Below are 22151 nucleotides of genomic sequence, written 5' to 3'. Positions count from 1 at the left end.
ATTGGTTTCTTGAACATGACAATGAGTTCACTGTACTAAAATGGCCTCCACAGTCACCAGATCTCAACCCAATAGAGCATCTTTGGGATGTGGTGGAACGGGAGATTCGCATCATGGATGTGCAGCCGACAAATCTGCGGCAACTGTGTGATGCCATCATGTCAATATGGACCAAACTCCCTGAGGAATGCTTCCAGCACCTTGTTGAATCTATGCCACGAAGAATTGAGGCAGTTCTGAAGGCAAAAGGGGGTCCAACCCGTTACTAGCATGGGGTACCTAATAAAGTGGCCGGTGAGTGTATATATATATAGATATAGATATAGATATAGATATATGTATATGTGTGTGTATGTGTATGTTCTGGTCAGAGTTATAATTATTTTTGTGTTCAAAAAAAGGCAGATCCAAGCATCGCTTCAGTGTTTCCTTGTCCAACGTTTTGAATGTCTCTTGTGACACTGTTGTCCTAAAGAGAATTTGGACACTTCCTCCACATGTATATTTGGGCAGTTCATCTGTTTCTGTCACACAGCTCTGGGAGTTCAGCTGATGCAGTACAGATTGTTAATCCAGTTTGAACTGGATGATGGGACTGACACATTAGAGGCTCTGCTGTGGGAGAACGCTGTGAGTATATCAATGCCATTTCATTAAATATCTGGAAAAAGTGCACATTTTGTCATTAGTATAAAATGACGACTTTTTGTTAAAAAGTTGTAAAACACACAAATATAGCTGTACATTACCTGATCAGCAGAGGGCGCCATTTTCTCTTTTGAAATAGGCTTTAGTGGTTTTCTCTCTGTCTTATTCTTTGCAGGAGAAGTTCTTCCATGTTTCTGCTATCGATGCTTCAGGCAGTCAGGATTTGCAGGACAAGATTCAGACCATCATCGACACAATTCAACCACCACAAAGCAGTTTGGGTAAAGATTTCATTCCTAATGATTTTCTTTTTCTTTACATTCCTTCAATATTTAGAGTAAGATAATGTCTTTTTTTCTGTATTTTCTTTGCAGAAGAACGTCCATGGCTGGATCTTTGCCTCTCTGTCTACACTGTAAAGGACAATGACAGAAATAATAAAGTTTGCTACCAGATCACTGACTCCGAAATCAGAGAGGAATAAAGAAGTTAAGTTAAAGACAGTTTGATTAAAAGTAAAATATCATAGACAGGCACCTGCAAAGAACAAGAAAAAATGAGTTGCTAGAAATCTTTTGTGTTAAAGGGATAATTTACCCAAAAATGACAATTTTGTCATTACTTTTTCACCCTCAAGTTGTTCCAAACCTGTATGAGTTTCTTTCTTCTATTGAACACAAAGGAAGATATTTTGAAGAATGTTGGTAACCACACAGTTGACGGCATCCATTGACTTCCATAGTAGGAAAAAAATACTATGGAAGTCAATGGGCTCCTTCAAATGTCTGGTTACCAACGTTCTTCAAAATATCTTCCTTTGTGTTCAACTGAAGAAAGAAACTCATACATGTTTGGAACAACTTAAGGGTGATTAAATGATGACAAAATTATTATTTTTGGGTGAACTATCCCTTTAAGAAATGTAAATATGTTTTATGGTCAAACACAATCAATTCATTCATCTATAAAATAAAGTATATTTCTATTTAGAATACATAACTACTTGTTCTGTTTGGACCTGTGTGTGGCATTATTTAACAAGCCATCTGGAGTGAAACTGATGAGCATTGACAGCAGGTGGTTGATGCTGGAAACAAAATGTCGTGGTGTTTCAGTCCACTAGGTGGCGCGTTCACTGTGTTGTATCTGTGAAAGCAGCGCCTCCCTGACAGAGCTTCATATTCTCAGAGATCCATCAGGAGATCATAAACGGCTCTCAAGGACTTTCACTTTATCGAGATGCTGGATGCTCGTTCCTTGACATCTATTTTTCCTCTTGTAAGAAACGCTTGGAAATATCTCTGCGGTTCAAGGGCTTCAACTAGCTTTGTTTTGTTTGGCTGAACACCTGTTTGACCTGCTGTTACAAAACTATTGATTTTAAAAAATGGAAACTAGCGATGTTCATCTAAAAGAGAGACCAGTGAGTGGGACGACGCTTGATGTTAATTCTACAAGTACGCCTTAAAATACTGGATTTATCAGGTTTGGATATTTTCAAGGGATATACTACTTACTGGAAAACGCAATGGAAATGCAATTTTTAACTGTATTTTGTTTGCTCATTAGTTGTGAACTCTCAGTAGTTCTCGCGAGTAGCAACAAAACGACTGATTTAACGTCAAAAATTGTTTCATCCTACAAAGTGCGTAAAGTTAACACAAACAGCCATGAACGACGTGTGACGTTAAATAAAATCCGTTATGATTTAATTTACCTCCTTGCTGGTAAGGAAACTACAGATGTGATTTCATTGGCCGGTACTACAAAACATTTAATGGTGAGCGCATCTTCCAGACAGAAGTACGAAAAAACTAATGTAATGGACAATAGCAACACAAAAACATTTCTGAGGGAAATAAACAGCGGGATTCATCGTCGACGAGAAAGAGCGACGGCGGGAGATGAAGGCATCGAATCTCCGGAGAATGAACTCGAGCGCGTGGAGTCACTGCCGAAGCATGTAGCACAGATCCAGCCTTCAGGCTTTCCTACTGATGTCACGTCTGTTCCTGAATGGGGCACCTCACCTGTGGAAGACTTTGAGGAAGTCTTCACTCCGTTCATTCCCCTTAACACACGACCAAAAACCCCTGGGGTGAAGAATCCGTTTTTCCCCGTGACAGGTGAATCGTATGGTGCATATGCTGTCATGTGCATCTCCATCGTCATTTTCACTGTGGGGATTGTTGGGAATATAGCAATCATGTGCATAGTGTGCCACAATTACTACATGAGAAGCATTTCAAACTCATTGCTGGCCAACCTCGCCCTGTGGGATTTTATCATCCTCTTTTTCTGCTTGCCACTTGTTATATTCCACGAACTCACTAAGGATTGGCTCCTTGGGGAAATCTCCTGTAAAATCATTCCATACATTGAGGTAAACGCCATATTGGATTAAGAGAACTGTGGTTGGTCACTTTCAATGGGTGATTGAAATGCAGTTATTTCTGTTACTTATATGTCAAATTGGTTAATAATTGAAAAATGTTTATGGTAGCTACATGGGGCAAGACTTCTAAAAAGAATCATTAAAATAAGATCATCTCTTGTGATCAGGTATAGCCCTAATTAACTTATCCAATCACACATTCAATGTATTTTTCCATTGCATCTGTTTAACGTGTTCATCCTAGGTCCTCTATGATATAAGGTGAGCTATAAGATTAAGGGTGGGTCAGACTCGTGATTGAGTGGGTCAGGTTCACCTGTAGAGCCGGACCTGGTTTCATGAATGAGTTTGACTTTAGTCTAGCAGGTTCTCAGACGTACAGTAAGCTACTTTTTCACCTGAAACTGGTTAAATTGCTGGTTTATCCTTGGTAAATTCACATGGGATTCACATGTAAATGCTTTCATCATTTTATACGTATTTATTTATTGCTTAGTGCTCAAGGAAGGTGTTAGTTTCCTTCAAATGCCTGGGCTACTAAACCGTACGTGTTAGGTCACTGAGTCAGGTAAGTTACTGTACTGTGTATTTGCTTAGCAAGATTTTTGCTACTGTTTCTCAGCCAAGACAGTTACTGACATGAAAGTGAAACGCCATTAACAGCTCTATAGCCTTTTTTTGTAGCAACGTTGAAATTGCAAAATACTTGCATTGCGTTATTAATTTATGTATTTGCGTAAAAAGCTACTCCATTCAGCGTCTGTCCAATTTCACAATGTAATTCCACAACACAAGATAATAACAATTTTTGACTTTTCTTTGCATTTGGGTCCGCTACCTATTCCAAAGACTTCTTGCATTAAAGCGCCAACATGATCAAACCAATAATCCTTAGACTAATGTTATCATATAACATACAGATTAAAGTGTTCTTCCAACATTCCTCAGTAACAAATTTTCAGAGCTGACTTGTTTGCCTTTTTATTAGATTATGCTTGAAAAATAATCTAAATGAAATATGCTGTTAAATTAACAAGAAGGCTGTGTGAAGGTGTCTAGTCAGAAATTCAATGCAAATGTTATGTGTAGGTCAGGACAGACATCTTTGTTGTGTTTTGTCTACTTGAGTAAGGGGGAGTGTCTCCGCTGCAGACACAAAGAGATAGTGGTATTGCCCTGAGGCTGCGTTCAGATTGTATCATGCGTTTCTGAGGAATTGACCTGATTGGTGCCATAGTTGTGGCTTTAATCTCCTGATACTACAGAGCGCAAATGCCTACACCCTTGATTCAGAACAACCCGCTTACTTGATCACAATGTTTCAACATAACAATGAAGTCTATGGCCCTAAATGGAAAGGCTGTGGTGTTTAGTGGGATTGAATTTCCTTACTGTTCCACACACTTAGGAGTTCAATACAAGTTGCGCTCAATCTATTAAAATTTCTTATGGTCAAAATTATGCCACAAATGCTTTCAGACTCATTCCTCCTTTTTCCTGAAATAAATGAATCAGAAATCGAGGTTACGGTATAAGGCACTTCAAATTTAAATGAAAAGTGACCATTTAAAAAAAAAAAAAAAATTAAGCATAAATCTGAAGCACTTATGTCAACTTTTATATTATATTCTGTTCTTATCCTTTTTACAGTAGCTTAAGGTGTTACGTCGACTCAAACTATTTTCGTCTTGTCGCTATACTATTGAAACGGTGAGTATTTTAATGCTTACAAATTGGCTTCATTCGCTTCCATTGCAAGTGCCTCAATGTAACCCAGATTTTTGCTGCTTTAAAAAAGAAAAAAGTCCAATTTTATTTTTTGGTAATCAACTTTGAGAAGTGCTGTCAATTAGGCTTAGCTTTAATTTCACCCGCAATGTTCCTTTAGGATCCCACCGCTGTTTCCAGGTTTGTCAGTGGAAGGGTTTTCTAAAAGTTTATAAGTAATGACCACGCATCCCCTTTACCTTGCAGGTGGCGTCTTTAGGAGTAACTACCTTCACTCTTTGTGCTTTGTGCATTGACCGTTTCCGTGCCGCGAGCAACGTCCAGATGTACTACGAGATGATCGAGAACTGCACCTCCACTGCAGCCAAGCTAATGGTGATTTGGATCGGCGCTCTGCTCCTCGCCCTGCCCGAGCTTCTAATCCGGCAGCTGGTGAGAGAGGACCGTGAGCCTCCGGAAGTGACGCCTTGCGAACACTGCGTGGTCCGAATCTCCACGGCTCTCCCGGACACGCTTTACGTCCTCGGACTCACCTACAACAGCGCTCGTCTCTGGTGGTACTTCGGCTGCTACTTCTGCCTTCCCACTCTCTTCACCATCATCAGCTCAGTGGTGACCGCACGCAAGATCCGCAAGGCCGAACGCGCCAGCGTCCGAGGCAACCGCAAGCAGATCCAATTGGAGAGCCAAATGAACTGCATTGTTGTTGCTCTGGCTATCCTATACGGATTTTGTGTCATTCCGGAGAACATCAGCAACATCGTATCGGTGTACATGGCTACAGGTGTGCCGCGTCGCACGCTGGATATCCTGCATCTGGTGAGTCAGATGATGCTGTTCTGCAAGTCCGCGGTTACACCGGTGCTGCTTCTGGCTCTCTGTCGGCCCTTCAGCAAAGCCTTTCTGGACTGCTGCTGCTGCTGCTTTGAGGAGTGCGGCCCACCAAAGTCCTCGGACCCCAACAGTGACGACAACGATCAGGACGGCACCACCGAGCTGGAGCTTTCACCCTACAGTACTGTAGGGTGCAGGGATCCATCTACCTTCCCAATAGCGGGAACTCACTGCTAAGGTTGTACCTTACCTAAGGGGTACACATTAGTTTTGTGCAGTTTCTGATTTTACTGTGCTTTGTTTTGGGAGAGATGCCCACAAACTGGATATTTTAACTTGTGATTATAGGGACAAAGAACATCCACACGTTTATTACAGAACACATTGTCTTAGAGATGCAACTGCCTATTGATGTTTACAGAAGACATGAGTACCATGTGTAGTTTCTTGGAAGTCTAGAAGGAGTATGGATTAACTCACATGCATTTGTTATATTTGCACAATTTTCTTACCCCAGTATCTTTTTCTTTTTTTTCTTTTTAATTTGGTGTATTTGTATTTTTGTTCAAAGTATCTCTGAGACTTACTGTACGGAAGGTAATATATAGAAAATGGCTGTTCATAGTATGTTTTGGTGTTGTGGAAATTGGCGATTCTTGTGAATCGATTTAACGTTAAGCCTAGCTCCCTTGCTATGTAAGTATTAAATTCACTCTGTATTTGCTAGCAGAAATACTTGTGATGCACTTCAGCCACTGAAAAGCACTGAAGACTCTGTTGTTTTAGCCAAGACATGTCACTTTTGAATAATAATAAAAAAAAAAACATTGAAATGTCTTACAGATAAAACTTGAGTGTTCTACTGAAACTGGACACGGTGTTTTCTATTTATTCAGATTATGTGATCTAACCAATCAGTATATCCTTTACCAATCAATTCTTCTCCAATGGCTGGTTCTTTCTTGATGGTGTTGGTTCACAGGCCTCTGGGTCATCAATGCCATACAGTACTCTAGTACACAGAGGCTTTTGTTTAAGGCCATGGCCAGTTCAGCATTAGGCATTCATGCTGCAGCGGATTCCATGACCTCACGGATAGAAGTGCGGACTGGATTGGGAGTGTAGGGAAAGATGTAGGAAGCCTGTTTGGCTTAACAAGACAGCTGGAGTTTCGTTATTGTGGTCTGGTTGTTTATTGGCCGTTTAGTATCAAAAGGAAAAGTGGACTTTTGCTCTGCTTTAGGATCAATCTCATCTCTTTTACTATACATTTAAGCTCAGCTCCAAAACCTAGTGCGCTGCCTTGCCGTCTACTTCCTACACAGGAAGTTTCCTTCCAAGGCAACATCCTAACAGAAATAGAATCTCATAAGTGACCAAATTAAAAGGATCTACAGAATGCAGAACGAGTTCACTCAAAAGAGACAACAGTTGTTAGCGTGTTGATATCAACATTTGACCATTCTGCCATCTTGAAAGTTTTTTTTCTTTTTCCACAGAGCATGTTACAATGCATTCTGGGATTTATTTCAGATCCAATTAAAAGTTTGGCCAACACAGAGTATCCTAGAAGGTGTTTTCTACCGTTTGGAACAGCATTCACATCAAGACCCTGATGATATGATATCTTAAGAATACACTACAGTTCAGAAAGAATTCAAGATTTTAGAAATTAATACTTTTGTTCAGAAGGGATGCTTTAAAGTCCTCCTGTAGTAAATCATTTTATCCCTTAAAACTCAACTTTGTTCACCAAAATGACATATTTAAACTTTTTTTTTCCTAGAAAAAAAAAAACCTCTACACCCTTGCCTTATTTAGTAGACGTGGTTCTATGAATATGCAACTTAGCCCCGCCCACTCACTCACACCGGCTCAGAGATCCACTCGTTGACGATCACACATTGACCAAGGTAGTTTTGTGACGTCAGAAACACCATCGATTTCAAACCTTTTGAAAAACCTAACCTTTTTTCACTGCAATTTTAAAGAAAATACTCAGCAATGGTGTTGACTTATGAATTTGCACATGGTTTGTCTTAAAACATATTAAAAACACCACATAGACATATAAACAACATTAAAGCTTGATTTTAACCACAGGGGGACTTTAAAGACTTTAACAGTAAAGAAACAGTAAAGAATTTTACGTTATTAGAAAAGATTTCTATATCACATAAATTCCTACAGTATGTGCACTTTCTACTGTGGATATTTGAAAAAATATTCAGGCTAATGTTGTTTTGAACCCCATTGATTTTAATGTATGGACAAAAACATTTGAAAGGACATTTTTCAATATTTTGTATCGCACAGAAGAAAGAACAATACAAGAGTGATAATATTGACAGCATTGTCTCCATCTTCTCTGTATAGTTTTCAATTGTTCCTAGCTTGACTTTTTAATCAAAATCTGTTTCTATCATAAAGAAGATTAGCTTGTATTTTATTTGAAGGCACTCGTGTTCAGTGATGACATTCTCATGCATATTTAAATAGATTGCATCATTCAGACCCACACTTTGGCCAAATACATTATTCATAGGCACCAACAAACAGTCATTCTTTTGAACGGCATGTCATATTAATATTTCATGAATGATGAGTGCTTCATGCCACTACGTTGTTGGCTCCCACAAGGACTAAATTCAGTTTTGTTTATTCTTACTTAACTGTTATCGCTTCTTATTAGGGCATCTTATTATAATTTCATCATTTCTTATACCATAATGAAGGTTTACTATAGCATTTGTTCATTTTGCCTGGTCTGGTTATGCACACTATCTTGTTTACGCTGATGGGAACAGTTTTATGTGTATAGGACACAATGGTACAAGACACTCCGCTTTTTAGCGTCTTTTCTAATTGGATCCATCTGATTGAGTGGATGCCGTTCACGGAAAAGAAGGGCTTTATTGTCTTGTTTTTCCTTTTGTGGAATTGTCCCTTATTTCTAGGTCACCGCCTGTGGTGAACGCTTGAATGCGTTAATGAGTTCCCTGTGAACTCTTCCCTGTGTGTGAGCGGCTCGTCTTTTGTCACACACACACTGTACTGCAGTCCCCCTCCTCGGCGGCCTTGTGAAGGGGAATTATGGGATTGTTGGCATTGCCAAATTGCTGTTTGTTGTAGGAGAACCTTCAAGTTTGTTTAAAGCTCCCTTTTGAAAAGCCTAATTGAGCTGTTCTGATGTTCACGCAACGGAAGCGCCCACATTCCCTCCCGTTGCCCCGTCATCAGCATTATCCTAAACCTTTGATTTGGTCCTCAGGGAAATCACAGCAATTGTGTCTTATGACAGTTTGACACTCTACATTACTTTAATATGCTCAGCCATTTTAATGTCATTTTGAGAATGAGCAAATTAAAATGAGCAGATTTTTTTTACATTTTATTTCCTGCTCAAAACTGGAAGATTATCCTTCGCAAAAAAAGGGGTTCTCAAACCTGTGGGATTGTGGAATTGTGCACCACATGACTATGTACGGGAAATTACCTCTGCTCATTACATAATGAGTGTCTCATTAATTATTAAATTCCTTTTATCTCGGCTTGGCAAAGTCATTTTCCCAGTAACAAATGCTTTAATTAAAGTACTATTAATATTTATAGGGATTAAGGGGCTATTGTAATTGCTATTTGCATATATAATTTAGAATTTATACAGTGGCACTAAAGCCTGAGACCACTGCACTCTTAAGAATAAAGGTTCTTTATTGGCATTGATGGTCAAAGAACCTTTAACATCCATGGAAACCTTTTATTACACAAAGGGTTATTTATAGTGGAAAAAAGGTCATAGATTACTCAAATGTTCTTTTGCAAACAGGAAAAACATGTTTTTTTAAGAACTGTCCACTGAAAGGTTCTTTTGGGAACCAACGATGGGTCTTAAGGCATCGCAGCGAGAACCTTCTTCTGGAACCTTTATTTTTTAACCCCCTAAACTACACCTTTTGTATTAAGCTTATAAAACAGTCATAATTATAATTATTTTAAACTAAAACCATATTGTATCTAATCAGTAATTTCTCATTAATGAGTGAAAGCGCAAAAGTTTTGAATGTTTTTACCATGCTATTGCTTAATTTACCCCCATTTTAACTCATTATGGAACTACAGCAAAAACAGTGTGATACAAGAAAAGATATATTTGTATCAATATTTAACCCCTTCCTAGACACCCTCATTTTGGCAAGTGGGGTATTAATGACATACCTAAAATAAAAAGGTTGCTGTTCATAAGTCATTCTGAATAGACACCCAACCAACATATATTTAGAAAGCCAACACTTGAGAGTTTACAGTTCAAGACTCAGAATTACTCAGACTCGTATTAATATGGAGATATATAAGCTCAAATATATATATATATATATATATTAAGAATATATTTTTAAATGTAAGTTTTGTTTGTATGTGGTATAACAACATGCTTCATTTCAAATCTGAGGACGATATCTCTAAAACTATGCATTTTATAAAGCATTTTCTAAGACCATGTTCATGTGAGTTTAAAGGGAAGGCTAATAAGATGCTAATAGAATATTTTATTGCCCTCTAAACACATCCAGTCTATTGTATAATGTCTGGCGAGGAGAATTCATCTTCTATTGTTCTCACTCAATGAACCTTTCACACCTCTGCCGGTGGTGTGCCAAATTTCGACTGCCACCCAAATTATTACCACCCTAGTTGAAGTTGCTACCTAATTTCCTAATCCTAACCCACAACTAATCCTAAACCTACCAATACTAAGGGGGTAATAATTTGGCACAACACCAGGACTCGACCACGGGTTGCCCGAAGTGCAACGGCACTAAACAGTATGCCATCGGCGCCGACAAAATTAGGTAACTAAGTACATTTAGAAAGTATTCTAATTTCATCTTTTATTTCGCTTCAATGCTTAAAAATAAAGATTCTTTGCTCTCTTTACGCTTGCAGTTCAACCTCAGGTCCACAAAACTGAAGGCTTTCAGACCTGTATTATGGTCTTATCTGAAAAATCCAGTTCACTTTAAATGTCAAATTAAATAGAAAATGTGCCGAAGCATATAATGGTCCACAGGACTGAACATGCACCCTGAATAGATGTTAATCAGCATTCTGAGTCACCAGTTAAAAACAACCACCAGACACAAATATTGTTCTTGAGGCGTTTAGCCATGTAGCGTTTATGCTAATGCTGTGCGTGTGCGTAAACAAGCATTTCATGAACCAGAAAAAAACAGTCAGTGCTTTTAAAGGGAAATTGATACAGTTGAAAAATGGAGGAAAATCCAACACATTCCTCTGGTTGTCCCAGATGTTTGGACCCAGTTGTATTTGTTTGGAGGAGGGTCAAATGTGCACCAACATCCACTGGCATAATAACGCTTCCCTGGGTGTATATAAACAATCTCTGCATTGTCTTCCTCCCTCCTTCTCTCTCTGAAATAGAGAAAACATCCCTTTTCAAACGTCTCTGTTCTTCACATATAAAGTTAAGGCAGCTCAGTTCTGTTTTTATTTACATTTGCAAATACAGAAAGTCTTTTTCATGAAGTGATTCTTCATTTTGATTCAGTTTCCATTACTCTTTCTTTTCCTGTACAGTATGTGTGTCTCATCGAGGAGCTAAACCTCTTTGTCTCGGGATATCAAAACACATTCTGACATGGACCTTTTAGCTAAATAGACAAAAAATGAAATTTGTAGAGTTTTCATTTGGACAAAGGAAACTGTTTGCGTCACTGTGGCATTCGGGGTCGAAAGGAAACAATCACTGCCCTGTGTGGATGTTTTATGGCATGTGGGAGAAAGCCAAAAGGGCATTACTGGCCCGCGACTCAGTGGCCACAAACAAAAGGGCCGCAAGGGACACTGAGGTGTTATAATTCATTTTAAGTATTCGAAGGGCCAATGGACTATTAATAATAAGTGACATGCATTGATATCCCCAATTATCGCCACCTTATCTACTAAGGTGAATCCATCTAAATTTAGCAAATATCCTAGTTAGTTTTGCTTGCTCTAAGTTTTTTTTTTTTATCATTCCTTTTTGAAGCTAAACTCTACTTTAAAAACATCATGGCTGCTCTGCTGTCAAAATCCATCAAAGTGATACAATCAGAAGTGTCTCTGCACAATTCAGTGGGTGAACAGCTTGAGAATGCCAGAAGGTCACCTTTTTCCATAGCAGACCTCACATGCTTTGCACGAAAGACCGGGCAACTTGTGCTGAGGGGTTTCCAGAGAGAGCTGTCATGGAAAGAATTCAAAGGCAATCCTGCATATAATAGTCTTGTCACTTTGATGTGGTTGTCACTTGTCACTTCTTTCCCAGAATGCAAGGTAGGAAAGGTCACCATTAAATTAAAATTTCCCCTTGAGAATTTTGTGTAACTCAAAATTATGTCTATTTAAAAAAAAAAAAACAATTTGACCTTTTGTATGATAGATTAAAAAAAATAGATCAAATAGATTAATCATGAAATAAATTCAGATACGTTTTGCATGATATAGATAGAACCATATCCATGTCTTAATTACATTTGTTTTATTTTAAATATATCATAATATGTTAAAACGATCCCCGTTCACACGGATCTGCAAATGCAATTAAAAACGTTGTGTTCTGCTGCCAGGCCAGTAGTTGGCGATGTCACTTTGTAAAGAAACACTATATGCTTGTAGACTGAACACGTAATACACATACACATGACGTCACAAACTCGTTTTATTGTTTACACAGAGACATTAACGGCGTCGTTTTAAAAAGCCAAAAGTTTGTCTTTTCAGGCCCCCAAAACGCCATTGCCGTGTAAATGAACAGCCTAAACGTATAAAGATTCTCGCTGAAAAATGGTGTCGTGTAAATGGCCCCTAATTGTTGTAGCGGGGTCCAAAAGTCTGAGATTCAAAATTTTAATTAAACAAGAATATAAACAAAGATTTGCTGTTTTTTTAATGACATTTTTTTTTCTTTTAATGTAAACTTCTTGTCTTCGATTTTTGGATCCCACTCAACATATATCCAAAATTATATTTTGTTCTATAAATTAGTTCTAGCACATTTATAAATAACCACAAAATTGTGAAATATAGAATGCCAAACTGTGATTCCACTTTCTCTGAACTATGTGGTAGTAGATGGAGGAAAGACAGCTGCTTCTGACTCCATCAGCAGAAAGTCACAGGAGAAAAAGAGGGAAAGAAGAGAAGAAAGTGGAGAGAGGGTGATGTTGGATATTGCCCATCTGTGCACAGGAAGGGCGATGCATTACTTCTGGCCCTGAAGCTGACAAGTGAATTGAGTAATTGTTGAACGTGCCAGGCCTGTGTTAATGAGACTTCTTGATCCCCCAGCAAATCTCTCCTTATGCATGAGTATAAATGAGCAAGATGTCCTTAATGAACATTCATTTGAACTTATTCATTAATATATTGCTGGTTATGTCCACTTTAGACATTCTAATAAGAAGTAAATTTGCAACTACGTCAACTAACTCTCATTAGAGTATTGGTAGACTATTAGGTTAGGGTTTGGGTTAGTAGAATAGGTTGACATGTAGTCTTAAAGTTACTTATAGTCAGTAGGATGTCATTTGGGTGACCATCAAAATAAGGTATTAGCAGATATTAAGCAGACAGGTCGTTTAATGAGAGTTAGTCCACATGTTGCTGCAAAGGTTATAGTCAGCAGAATGTCTAAAGTGGACCATCAAAATAAACTATTGCCATTTTGCCTGATGTTTGAAAGGTTGCAGGTTGGGGTGACTTTTGTGGTGTAATGACACAGGTGGCGTCAGGGTTCAATCCAATAGTCAGTACTAGGTACTAGGCTCAGTACTGGGACCGTTGCTGTTCACTACATGCTACCCTTGGGAGATATCATTAGGAAGCATGGCATTAGTTTTCACTGTTATGCTGATGATACTCAGCTCTATATTTCTTCATGCCCTGACGAAACTTACCAATTCACAAAATTAACGGAATGCATAGCTGATATAAAAACTGGATGACTAGTCATTTCCTACTACTTAATTCTGAAAAAAAAAAAACAGAGATTCTAATTATTGGACAAAAAACTTCCTCATGATATAACCTAGAATACTGTCTAACACTTGATGGCTGCTCTGTCAAGTCTTCGTTGTTGGTTAGGAACCTGGGTGTGCTCTTTGATACCAATCTTTCATTTGAAAGTCATGTTTCTAGTATCTGTAAAAACGCATTCTTCCATCTTAAAAATATATTTAAATTACGACATATGCTCTCAATGACAAATGCGGAACAATTAGTTCATGCGTTCATGACTATCAAGGCTAGATTATTGTAATGCTCTACTGGGTGGTTGCCCTGCACGCTTAATAAACAAACTACAGTTGGTCCAAAACGCAGCAGCTAGAGTTCTTACCAGAACCAGGAAGTATGACCATATTAGCCCGGTTCTGTCAACACTGCATTGGCTCCCTATTAAACATTGTATACATTTTTGCAATATTGCTGATTACTTACAATGCACTAAATGGTTTAGCTCCCCTGTACTTGAGCGAGCTCTTAACGCATTATAGTCCTTCACGCCTTTTGCGATCTCAAAATTCCGGCCAGTTGACAATACCTAGAATATCAAAATCGACTGCTGGCGGTAGATCCTTTTCCTATTTAGCACCAAAACTTTGGAACAGTCTTCCTCACATTGTCCAGGAAGAAGACACACTCTGTCAGTTTAAATCTAGACTAAAAACACATCTCTTTTGACCTAGCAATAGCATACACAATTCATTATCAACTTCTATAATTCAATGTTAGGCTGCATAGATTAGGTCAGCCGGAACCGGGAACACTTCCCATAAATCCTGATGTACTCGTTACATTATAAGAAGAATGGCGTCTACGTTAATATTAGTCTCTCTGTTTATCCCGAGGTTTACCGCAGTCCGCTGGATCCAGGCCGTATCCGGATCTGATGGAGGACCTGCGCCTGGACATGACGACAACGCAGTCCTGAAAGTGTCAACTAGTCTCTCCCCTGTGAAGGCCTCCTTCTCCTTCCCTTTACCTCTGTACAGATAAAACATTGTCAAAATGATTCCAGTTCACATGGATACGTGGAAGCGACAAAAAAAAATTGTATTATGAATTCTTAAGACCAGACAAGTAATTTGTTGAGGTCAATTTGTAAAGAAAGACTACATGCCTGTGCACATATATATTCAAACGCGCATATCTATAGACTAAACACGTAATACGCATGTGCACGCGTCAGAACGCTGTCGTGTGAGCGGCCCCTAAGTTAATAACTAATGATTTTTGCAACAGAAGTGAGTCAATCAAAACTAACTTTAGCTGGACAGTAACTTTATTCTAGAGCTGCTGTAAAGCCAAAACAATCTCTGTTATTTTCATTTCCTATTAACACTGTATAGCTGCTTAGAAACAATCTATATTGTTAAAAGCGCTATATAAATGAAGGTGACTTGACTTGACAATAGTCACTGACTGGTGCTGGCGAGCCTCTGGTTCAGCCATAGACTGTAAATAAAAGGGTTCAGCCCATGATCAAAACCCTTTACATAGAGCTGAATGAGTTGATCTATGGCAGAGGTAGGCAAGTTCGGTCCTAGACAGCCGCTATCCTGCAGAGTTTGGCTCCAACACTGAAAAAAACCTCTCCTGCCTATAGCCTTAGTAATCCTGAAGACATTGATTAGCTTGTTCAGGTGTGTTTGATTAGGGTTGGAACTAAATTCTGCAGGACAGCGGCTCTCTAGGACCGAACTTGCCTACCCCTGATCTATGGGAACGCTGACAGGCTATTAGTCCTCAGATGCTCCATGTGGCTGACCTATGCTATAAATCAAAAGAGTAATGATATCACTGTCATCCTTATCAAATAATATTTATCTTCAATACCGTTTGGCTACAGTACTTACAACACTAGGTAATATAGAGCCCTGCACACATGACATGCAGGAATTGTGCTCACGATATAATCATTCATTCCCTTGTTTTACTGAATCGTGGCTATGTTTGAATCAAAACAAGGGAACGAATTAGTATACAACGTGGCCATGATTTACTAAATCGAGGAAATTAATGATTATATCGTACTATTGTCACAATTATGTTCTGTCTTGTCTGCACCTGTTCTAGTCTCTATGGTTTCCAATCAGTTAAGTCTTGTCAGCTGTTGCTTGTTTATTCTGCTTGTGTATTTATACTCCCTGTTCTGTTCTATCCCTGGTCAGTTATTGTTTGTGTGAACGTTTATGTTACTCCCGAGTTTACTATTAAATACCTTGTTTTTCTGCATATCCTTCGTCGTGCGCTTTCTACAGCCCAGAAAAGTTACAACTATTTAGTAAAACAAGGAAACAAATTATATTGTGCGCACAATATACTTCATCCAAAAAATAAAGTTCTGTCATCATTTACACGCCCTCAAGTTGTTCCAAACCTGTATGAGTTTCTTTCTTCTACTGAACACAAAAGAAGATATTTTGAAGAATGTCAGTAGCCAGAGAGTTGATGGACCCCATTGACTCTCATAGTATTATTTCCATATGGAAGTCAGGCTGCATCAGCTGTCTCTTTACCCATATTTTTTCAAATATATGTTGTGTTCAGCAGAACAAAGAAATTCGTAAAGGTTTGGAACAACTTGTTCACCCAAAAATAAAAATAAATTGTCATCATTTACTCACCTTCATGTTGTTCCAACCCTGTATGAGTTTCTTTCTTCTGCTGACACAAAAGAAGATATTTAAAGAATGTTGGTTTCCAGACAGTTGACGGTAGCCATTGACTTCCATAGTAGGAAAAAAAGTCAAATGGCTACCGCGTCAACTGTCTGGAAACCAACATTCTTCAAAATATATTCTTTTGTGTTCAGCAGAAAAAAGAAACTCATATATGTTTGGGACAATTTCAGGGTGAATAAATGATGAGAATTGTCATTTTTTGGTGAACTATCCCTTTAAGAGAAGAAACAACTAACCACGACATATAAAAAGAGATTTGAGAAAGAAAATCAAATTTTCAAATGGAACCGAGAGAACGTCAAACTGGAACGTCCTAAAAGTAGGTCAACGTTCCCCTTGTGTGATCAGAGGTGTTTTAGTCCACTGAAGTCCTCAGACATTTGTTTAACAGGCATTATGAATCATATAACTCAAGGGCAAAACACTGACCATGTGTCATCATTCATTTGTATGTTAGAGCATAGAGTAAAATAAATTTTACAAAAATGATATCAGGCCATCACAGACCAGTACTTTATTCCTTTAATAAATACCCCCATACCTCATAACGCTGACCATTTTCATAAATTAGAATGAGGTAAATATTTTTTTCTGGAAATAAATTTTCATGTCTCTTCATTTGCTACCAATATTATTTCTACAATTGGCGTATAAATAATTCACATGCAAATATTCAAGATGAGTGCAAAATCCATTTATACAATTACCATTTATTACCATAAATATACAATTTATTATTTGTGTAGGCTACTTGTCGTTTTTTCAATGGGTACTGGAGTCCACACAACTGGAACATTAAAGGTACAATATGTAGGAATTTTGTAATAAAATATCCAAAAATCACTTGCACAGTGTGATATATTTCCTGCAGTTGTGTACTTACAATATCCCAAAAGTCTCCAAAGATTTTTTATTTCAGAGAAATTCCCATTTTAAATAAGTGGCCGTCCCGGAAAAAAATGTCGCCTGTCAATGACGCAATATCGGCGCTTTCCTCGGTTTCTGCTCGTACTGCCATAGCCATGACGTAACCATGGCGACAGACGCGGACAACTGCATAGTGCGTAACGTTTAGCTGCACGCTGTTGTTGTTTCGTTCAATCATTATGGACCATGGCAAGCAGACTTTGGGACAAAAAAAAAGAGAACTAAAATGAGGATCAATATCGGCGTGGCGTTTTCGAGATGCCGAGAGCTCCACGTCCGCGACTAACTTGGAGGAGCAACACCGCTCTTGCATATACTTTATTAGACAGGTGAGCAAACAGTCAATAATATCACTTAAAAAAAACAATGCGAGATACATAGGCCTTTATGACGTGACAGATCAATCATTATGCATATGTTGATTCACCTCAAAAACTATCAAGTGATCGTTATGCTGATGAAAATTCACAGTTATATTGCGCTTTGTACTTTGGTAATGCTTTTTATCACTTGTGTTTTGACCGAGATTATGGCAGTGCAATTAAATACAATCGGACATGTGTTGTTAAACAATATTTAGCCATTACTTGCAATTGTTCGTTCAAATTTACTTTGAGTACGATTGGTTTGAACACGTAAAACAACACGGCATTAACGATAAACACGTAAAACTGCGCAGCATTAACCCAACAAATCATTTGACAAATAGCTGTAACAGGATAATATAGTATAACATTTTGCGTTCCTTGCAGTTAATTCATTATGGTGACATAAAATATTGCGATCAGACGATACGTACCTCATCCGTGATCATGATTGATTAATTCCATAACATCTCTGGATGGTGAAAACGACATCTCCCATCGTTCAACTCTCCCTCATAGCGTCACCAAGCTTCGCCTTTGTTATTGTTGGTAACTGCGCCCTCTTGTGGCGAAAAATTCCTACATATTGTACCTTTAACTCTTCTGAAGTCATACGATATATTTGTGCGATAAAAACTCTTTTCCTTGATATTGAAGGGTTAGTTCACCCCCCAAAAAAAGAAAATTCTGTCATCAGTTACCTTCATGTCATCCCAGGCTTTTATTTAGGCTACATATAAATATTAATCAGCAATCAAATTTGGTAAATGGAAGATCAGGCATGCTTGCTTGATGTGCGAGAGCCAATGAGGTTTGTTCTCATGGGAAAACTTTCCATGGAGGGACAGAAATCTCTCAGATTCCATTTCAAATATATTAATTTGTATTTCGAAGATGAACAAAAAACGTATCATGAAACGACTTTATTTTATTGGCCAACTATCTCTTTAATAAACCGGAGCACTTAAGCCCCATTTACACCTGGTATTAAAATGCGATCTGTATCCAGATAAGTTATCCGGATAAAAAGTGTTCTGATCTTACCTTTGCGTTTACACCTTGTATTTTTAATGCGTTCTCGTTCTCGTTATCCACATTGAGTTCGGATCTCTGTCCTCCAGAGTGACACCTGCGCGTGAGCACTGAGGTGGGGGAAATCAGCTGTAGTTTGTCAACATGGCAGGTGTAGGATCGTTAGAGATGCTATTACTGTACCGCCTGTTTCTACTTTTTCTCTGTCGCGGAAGGGGTCATTTTCAACGTTTTTCTATTAGGAACAAACAGAAAAGACGACAGGCCCTGTTTGCAGCTGTTGTTTTGCGGCTGCTGTGAATGCTACGACAATGAACCAGTCTCTGTGGATGTTTAGCTTAACGTTACTTCTGAGGGGTGTGGTTTTCGCGGGCAGAGGATGACGTTTAGCAGGTACGAATGCCGTCACGTCGTACGGATTGCGTTTACACCTAGTAAAGATCCGAACACAATGCGAGGCAGACTTCCAGATGTGGTCGATCCGATCACAATCCGATCACAACGTATTTACACCTTTAACATGTGTTTTTTATTATCCGGATAACTTATCTGGATACAGATCGCATTGCAGGTCACAAATGGGGTCTTAGTTGAACTAAGCGAATATAAATCCTCCGAAAATACAGAGAATGAAACGATTTTTGGACACACGTATTCAGACCATTTGTGAACCGGATCAACCGATTCACGGAAAGATTTCACTCAAAAGATTGATTCGACATCGGCATTCTACTACAACGAATCGGACATTGGCATGGGCGTGCCAGGAAAACATTGATTATGAGTTTTGGTCACACAAAACTATCGTACATGACATCAGAAGACTTAAAGGTATAGCGGAGGATTTTCTTTTTCCGGGTGGGTAGTCTATACTATTGGTCCACCTAAGTGTCAATCGATCTGGTGATATGTTTACGTAAGGCCGTCATACGTGCTCGTCCCTATGTAGTTTTCGCTTTCTGCGCATGCGCACTTTCAGGTGTATTATGTATGATGAGTTACGGTTTCAGCCATTGCTTTGAAAATGGCTGAGGGTCGAAAGAGAAAAAATGTATTCGAAGTGTATGATAAGAAGAGAAAGGCCCGCAGAATATAGAAACAAGACCAGAGTGATTTTGGGTGAATATTTCACACGCTGGCGTGCGCTAAAAGCACAGGTTGGGCTTCCGAAGATTCAGGTAAAGTTTGTCATGCTATTTGGAGAAATCCATTTAAAATCACTGCTAGTAAAAGTTAATGTAAGCTATGATTAGCGATGCTAGCCCTGGCACAAGTCATGCGCCGCATGCATGTTGGGCATGTGCATTTTTTTTTAAAATTGAAGAGGGCGGGTCTTCTCTAAAATTCGGAAAGATCCTCCGCTATACCTTTAACCTTTCTGTAAAATTATCTTTTTGTGTTTCACGGAAGGTTTGGAACGACATGAGGGTGAGTATGATGACAGAATTTTTATTTTGGGGGGAACTATCCCTTTAATGTTGTAAAATGCACCGTCTTTTGGGAATTCGCATGTGTTTTGGGGTGGTTATAACTAGAGTGAGTCTGACAGATGGCCTAAAAGACAGGGTTCAGAATCTATGTCAGTAGGTCGACGTAAAGGAGAGCCATAAACACTACAAATCCTTGTTAGAGCAGCCCGCATTTTGACCCGAGGCATCGACATATTTGCAGGCATCAGAGAAATCTACTGCACTCCAATTGACTGTAACCTTCTGTGAAATCCACAATCATATGAATGCAAAAAAAGTCGGAATTGCACGCGTTTATATCAATTCAGATTTTTTTTTTCCCTCAGAAAAAAATTCTGAATTGTAAGATAAAAAATTGCAATTACCTTTTTATTTTATTCGTTGGCAGAAAGAAACAAGCTTCCATAAAAAATAGCCTATCATACGAAAAATTGACTTATTTTTGTGAATGTTTTGCACGCATTTATTACATTACAATCGATAGTAGGTTATAATTTTCATGTTAATGTGTGCCCACACATTTCCCAGCTGACTTGCATTTTCTCACCCGTGCCTTTTAGCTGCATGTTTTCCTTTATTTTATAGAGTCACTGTTGCAGCCACTCACTGTTTGGATACTCAATAGTAAAAGCTGTCTTTTGTCTGTCCTGGGACATTTGCGTCATGTCACCCTGTAGAAGCGCGGACCACCCCCCTTCAGAGGCAGAACACTATGCCTGTCACAGGCGGTCACTGCAGGCTCTTTTGTTGATCATGTTGATGTTGCAGTTTCAGCTCAAAACATACGTCTGGTCTTAGCCTACTGGAGCGCACTTTACATATGCATTTTTTGGGGTGGGGGTATTTCTAAATCTTCTTCGAGATTTGTTGAGTGAATTGGAAACAAACAACTGGTGGTGGTCTGCCATTAGAGACCTTTGTGTTCTGTAAAATAGAATTACAATTTAGAAACTTTTGGGAACCTCAGATTCAAAATAAACATTTAGATTCACTAAAATACTTAGGGATCAGTATTAATGTGAATAATAGGAATGAACTAGCTGTAGTGCTGTGACGTAACCACACTGTCATCTACAGTCAGGGATAAGTAACACATAGACTAGTAATAAAAAAAAGTATAAAAATAAGTAATGTCGAGACAGCGACGCCTAGTGGTTGTTACAGATATCGGCAACCTCTTGGGTAAAACACTTCCTAAGGGGATGAAGTAGTAGACTAGACTAGTTTAGGAGAATTTCTTTGTTGCATTGTAATGACACAACTCGCATGTGTGTGTATAGTGTTATCAAAAGTTGTTTAAAATCGTGATGATTTGACATTTTGTGACATCATTAGACGATTTTAATGAATGACAAATTCATGTACTCTGGTAATATCATTAGTGCTAAAAAAAAATGAACATGTTATTATCCCGACACTAAAAGTCTACAACGGTCACATGTTACATTGCAGTGGTCACGTTGAAGTCAGATCTTCTTGAGTTTGAGTTTCTGTCATCTCAAAGCAAATTTATTTATTGCATGTTATATTCAGTCACTTTTTAGTAAAGACAGCTTCTGACATACTGTATGCTCATGTCTTATCTGCCAAATTATTAAGTAACTAAATGAATGATACTCTTTTCAAATACACTAAATTTGTCTGCTTATTCTAGAACATTTTCTGTTAGAAAGAAGGTATCGTAGCTGTGCACTTTCTGTCTTCATAGCACTGACAGGTAAATTTATTTTCCCAGTAAGTGAAATCACTTGGGGAAGGGCTACCTGTGACCACATATTTCCCATCTTTCCTACGGATTTGGTGGCTTTCTGAACTAATGTGCAGGTAATCGTCCGAGTTGTAGTTTTTGCGGACACAACGTCCATTGCCTTGACAGAGACTCTTGCTGCATAAATGGGCTGCAGAGGTGACATTGGCGATATAGGGGTTTAAAGTGTCTGACAGGTATGTAGACAAGGCTTCACAAGAGGTCTGAAAGGAATAAGAACCATTAAAAATATGAAATTTC

The 22151-nt window shown here is 38.6% G+C and overlaps 2 protein-coding genes across 2 annotated transcripts in view; both read left to right on the top strand.

Moving 5' to 3' along the window:
- Positions 1 to 1360, top strand: part of pot1 (protection of telomeres 1 homolog) — a 48817-nt gene extending 47457 nt beyond the window's left edge. Inside the window, exons 19-21 of the mRNA XM_056264904.1 lie at positions 536 to 630; positions 824 to 929; positions 1023 to 1360. Of these exons, the coding sequence (XP_056120879.1) occupies positions 536 to 630; positions 824 to 929; positions 1023 to 1132 (311 nt within the window). The 3' untranslated portion in view covers positions 1133 to 1360. The remainder of the gene's footprint in view (positions 1 to 535; positions 631 to 823; positions 930 to 1022) is intronic.
- Positions 1361 to 1490: 130 nt separating this feature from the next.
- gpr37a (G protein-coupled receptor 37a) lies at positions 1491 to 5882 on the top strand. The gene is made up of 2 exons (XM_056264910.1): positions 1491 to 3031; positions 5018 to 5882. The coding sequence occupies exons 1-2, from the start codon at positions 2177 to 2179 to the stop codon at positions 5840 to 5842; spliced, it is 1680 nt and encodes a 559-aa protein (XP_056120885.1). The 5' UTR covers positions 1491 to 2176; the 3' UTR covers positions 5843 to 5882.
- Positions 5883 to 22151: the final 16269 nt, after the last annotated feature.

Source organism: Rhinichthys klamathensis, unplaced genomic scaffold (assembly GCF_029890125.1).
Source record: "Rhinichthys klamathensis goyatoka isolate OS25496 unplaced genomic scaffold, OSU_Roscu_1.1 h1tg000228l_1, whole genome shotgun sequence".
NCBI classification, from domain to species: Eukaryota; Metazoa; Chordata; class Actinopteri; order Cypriniformes; family Leuciscidae; genus Rhinichthys; species Rhinichthys klamathensis.
This window is presented reverse-complemented; position numbering and strand designations above follow the sequence as displayed.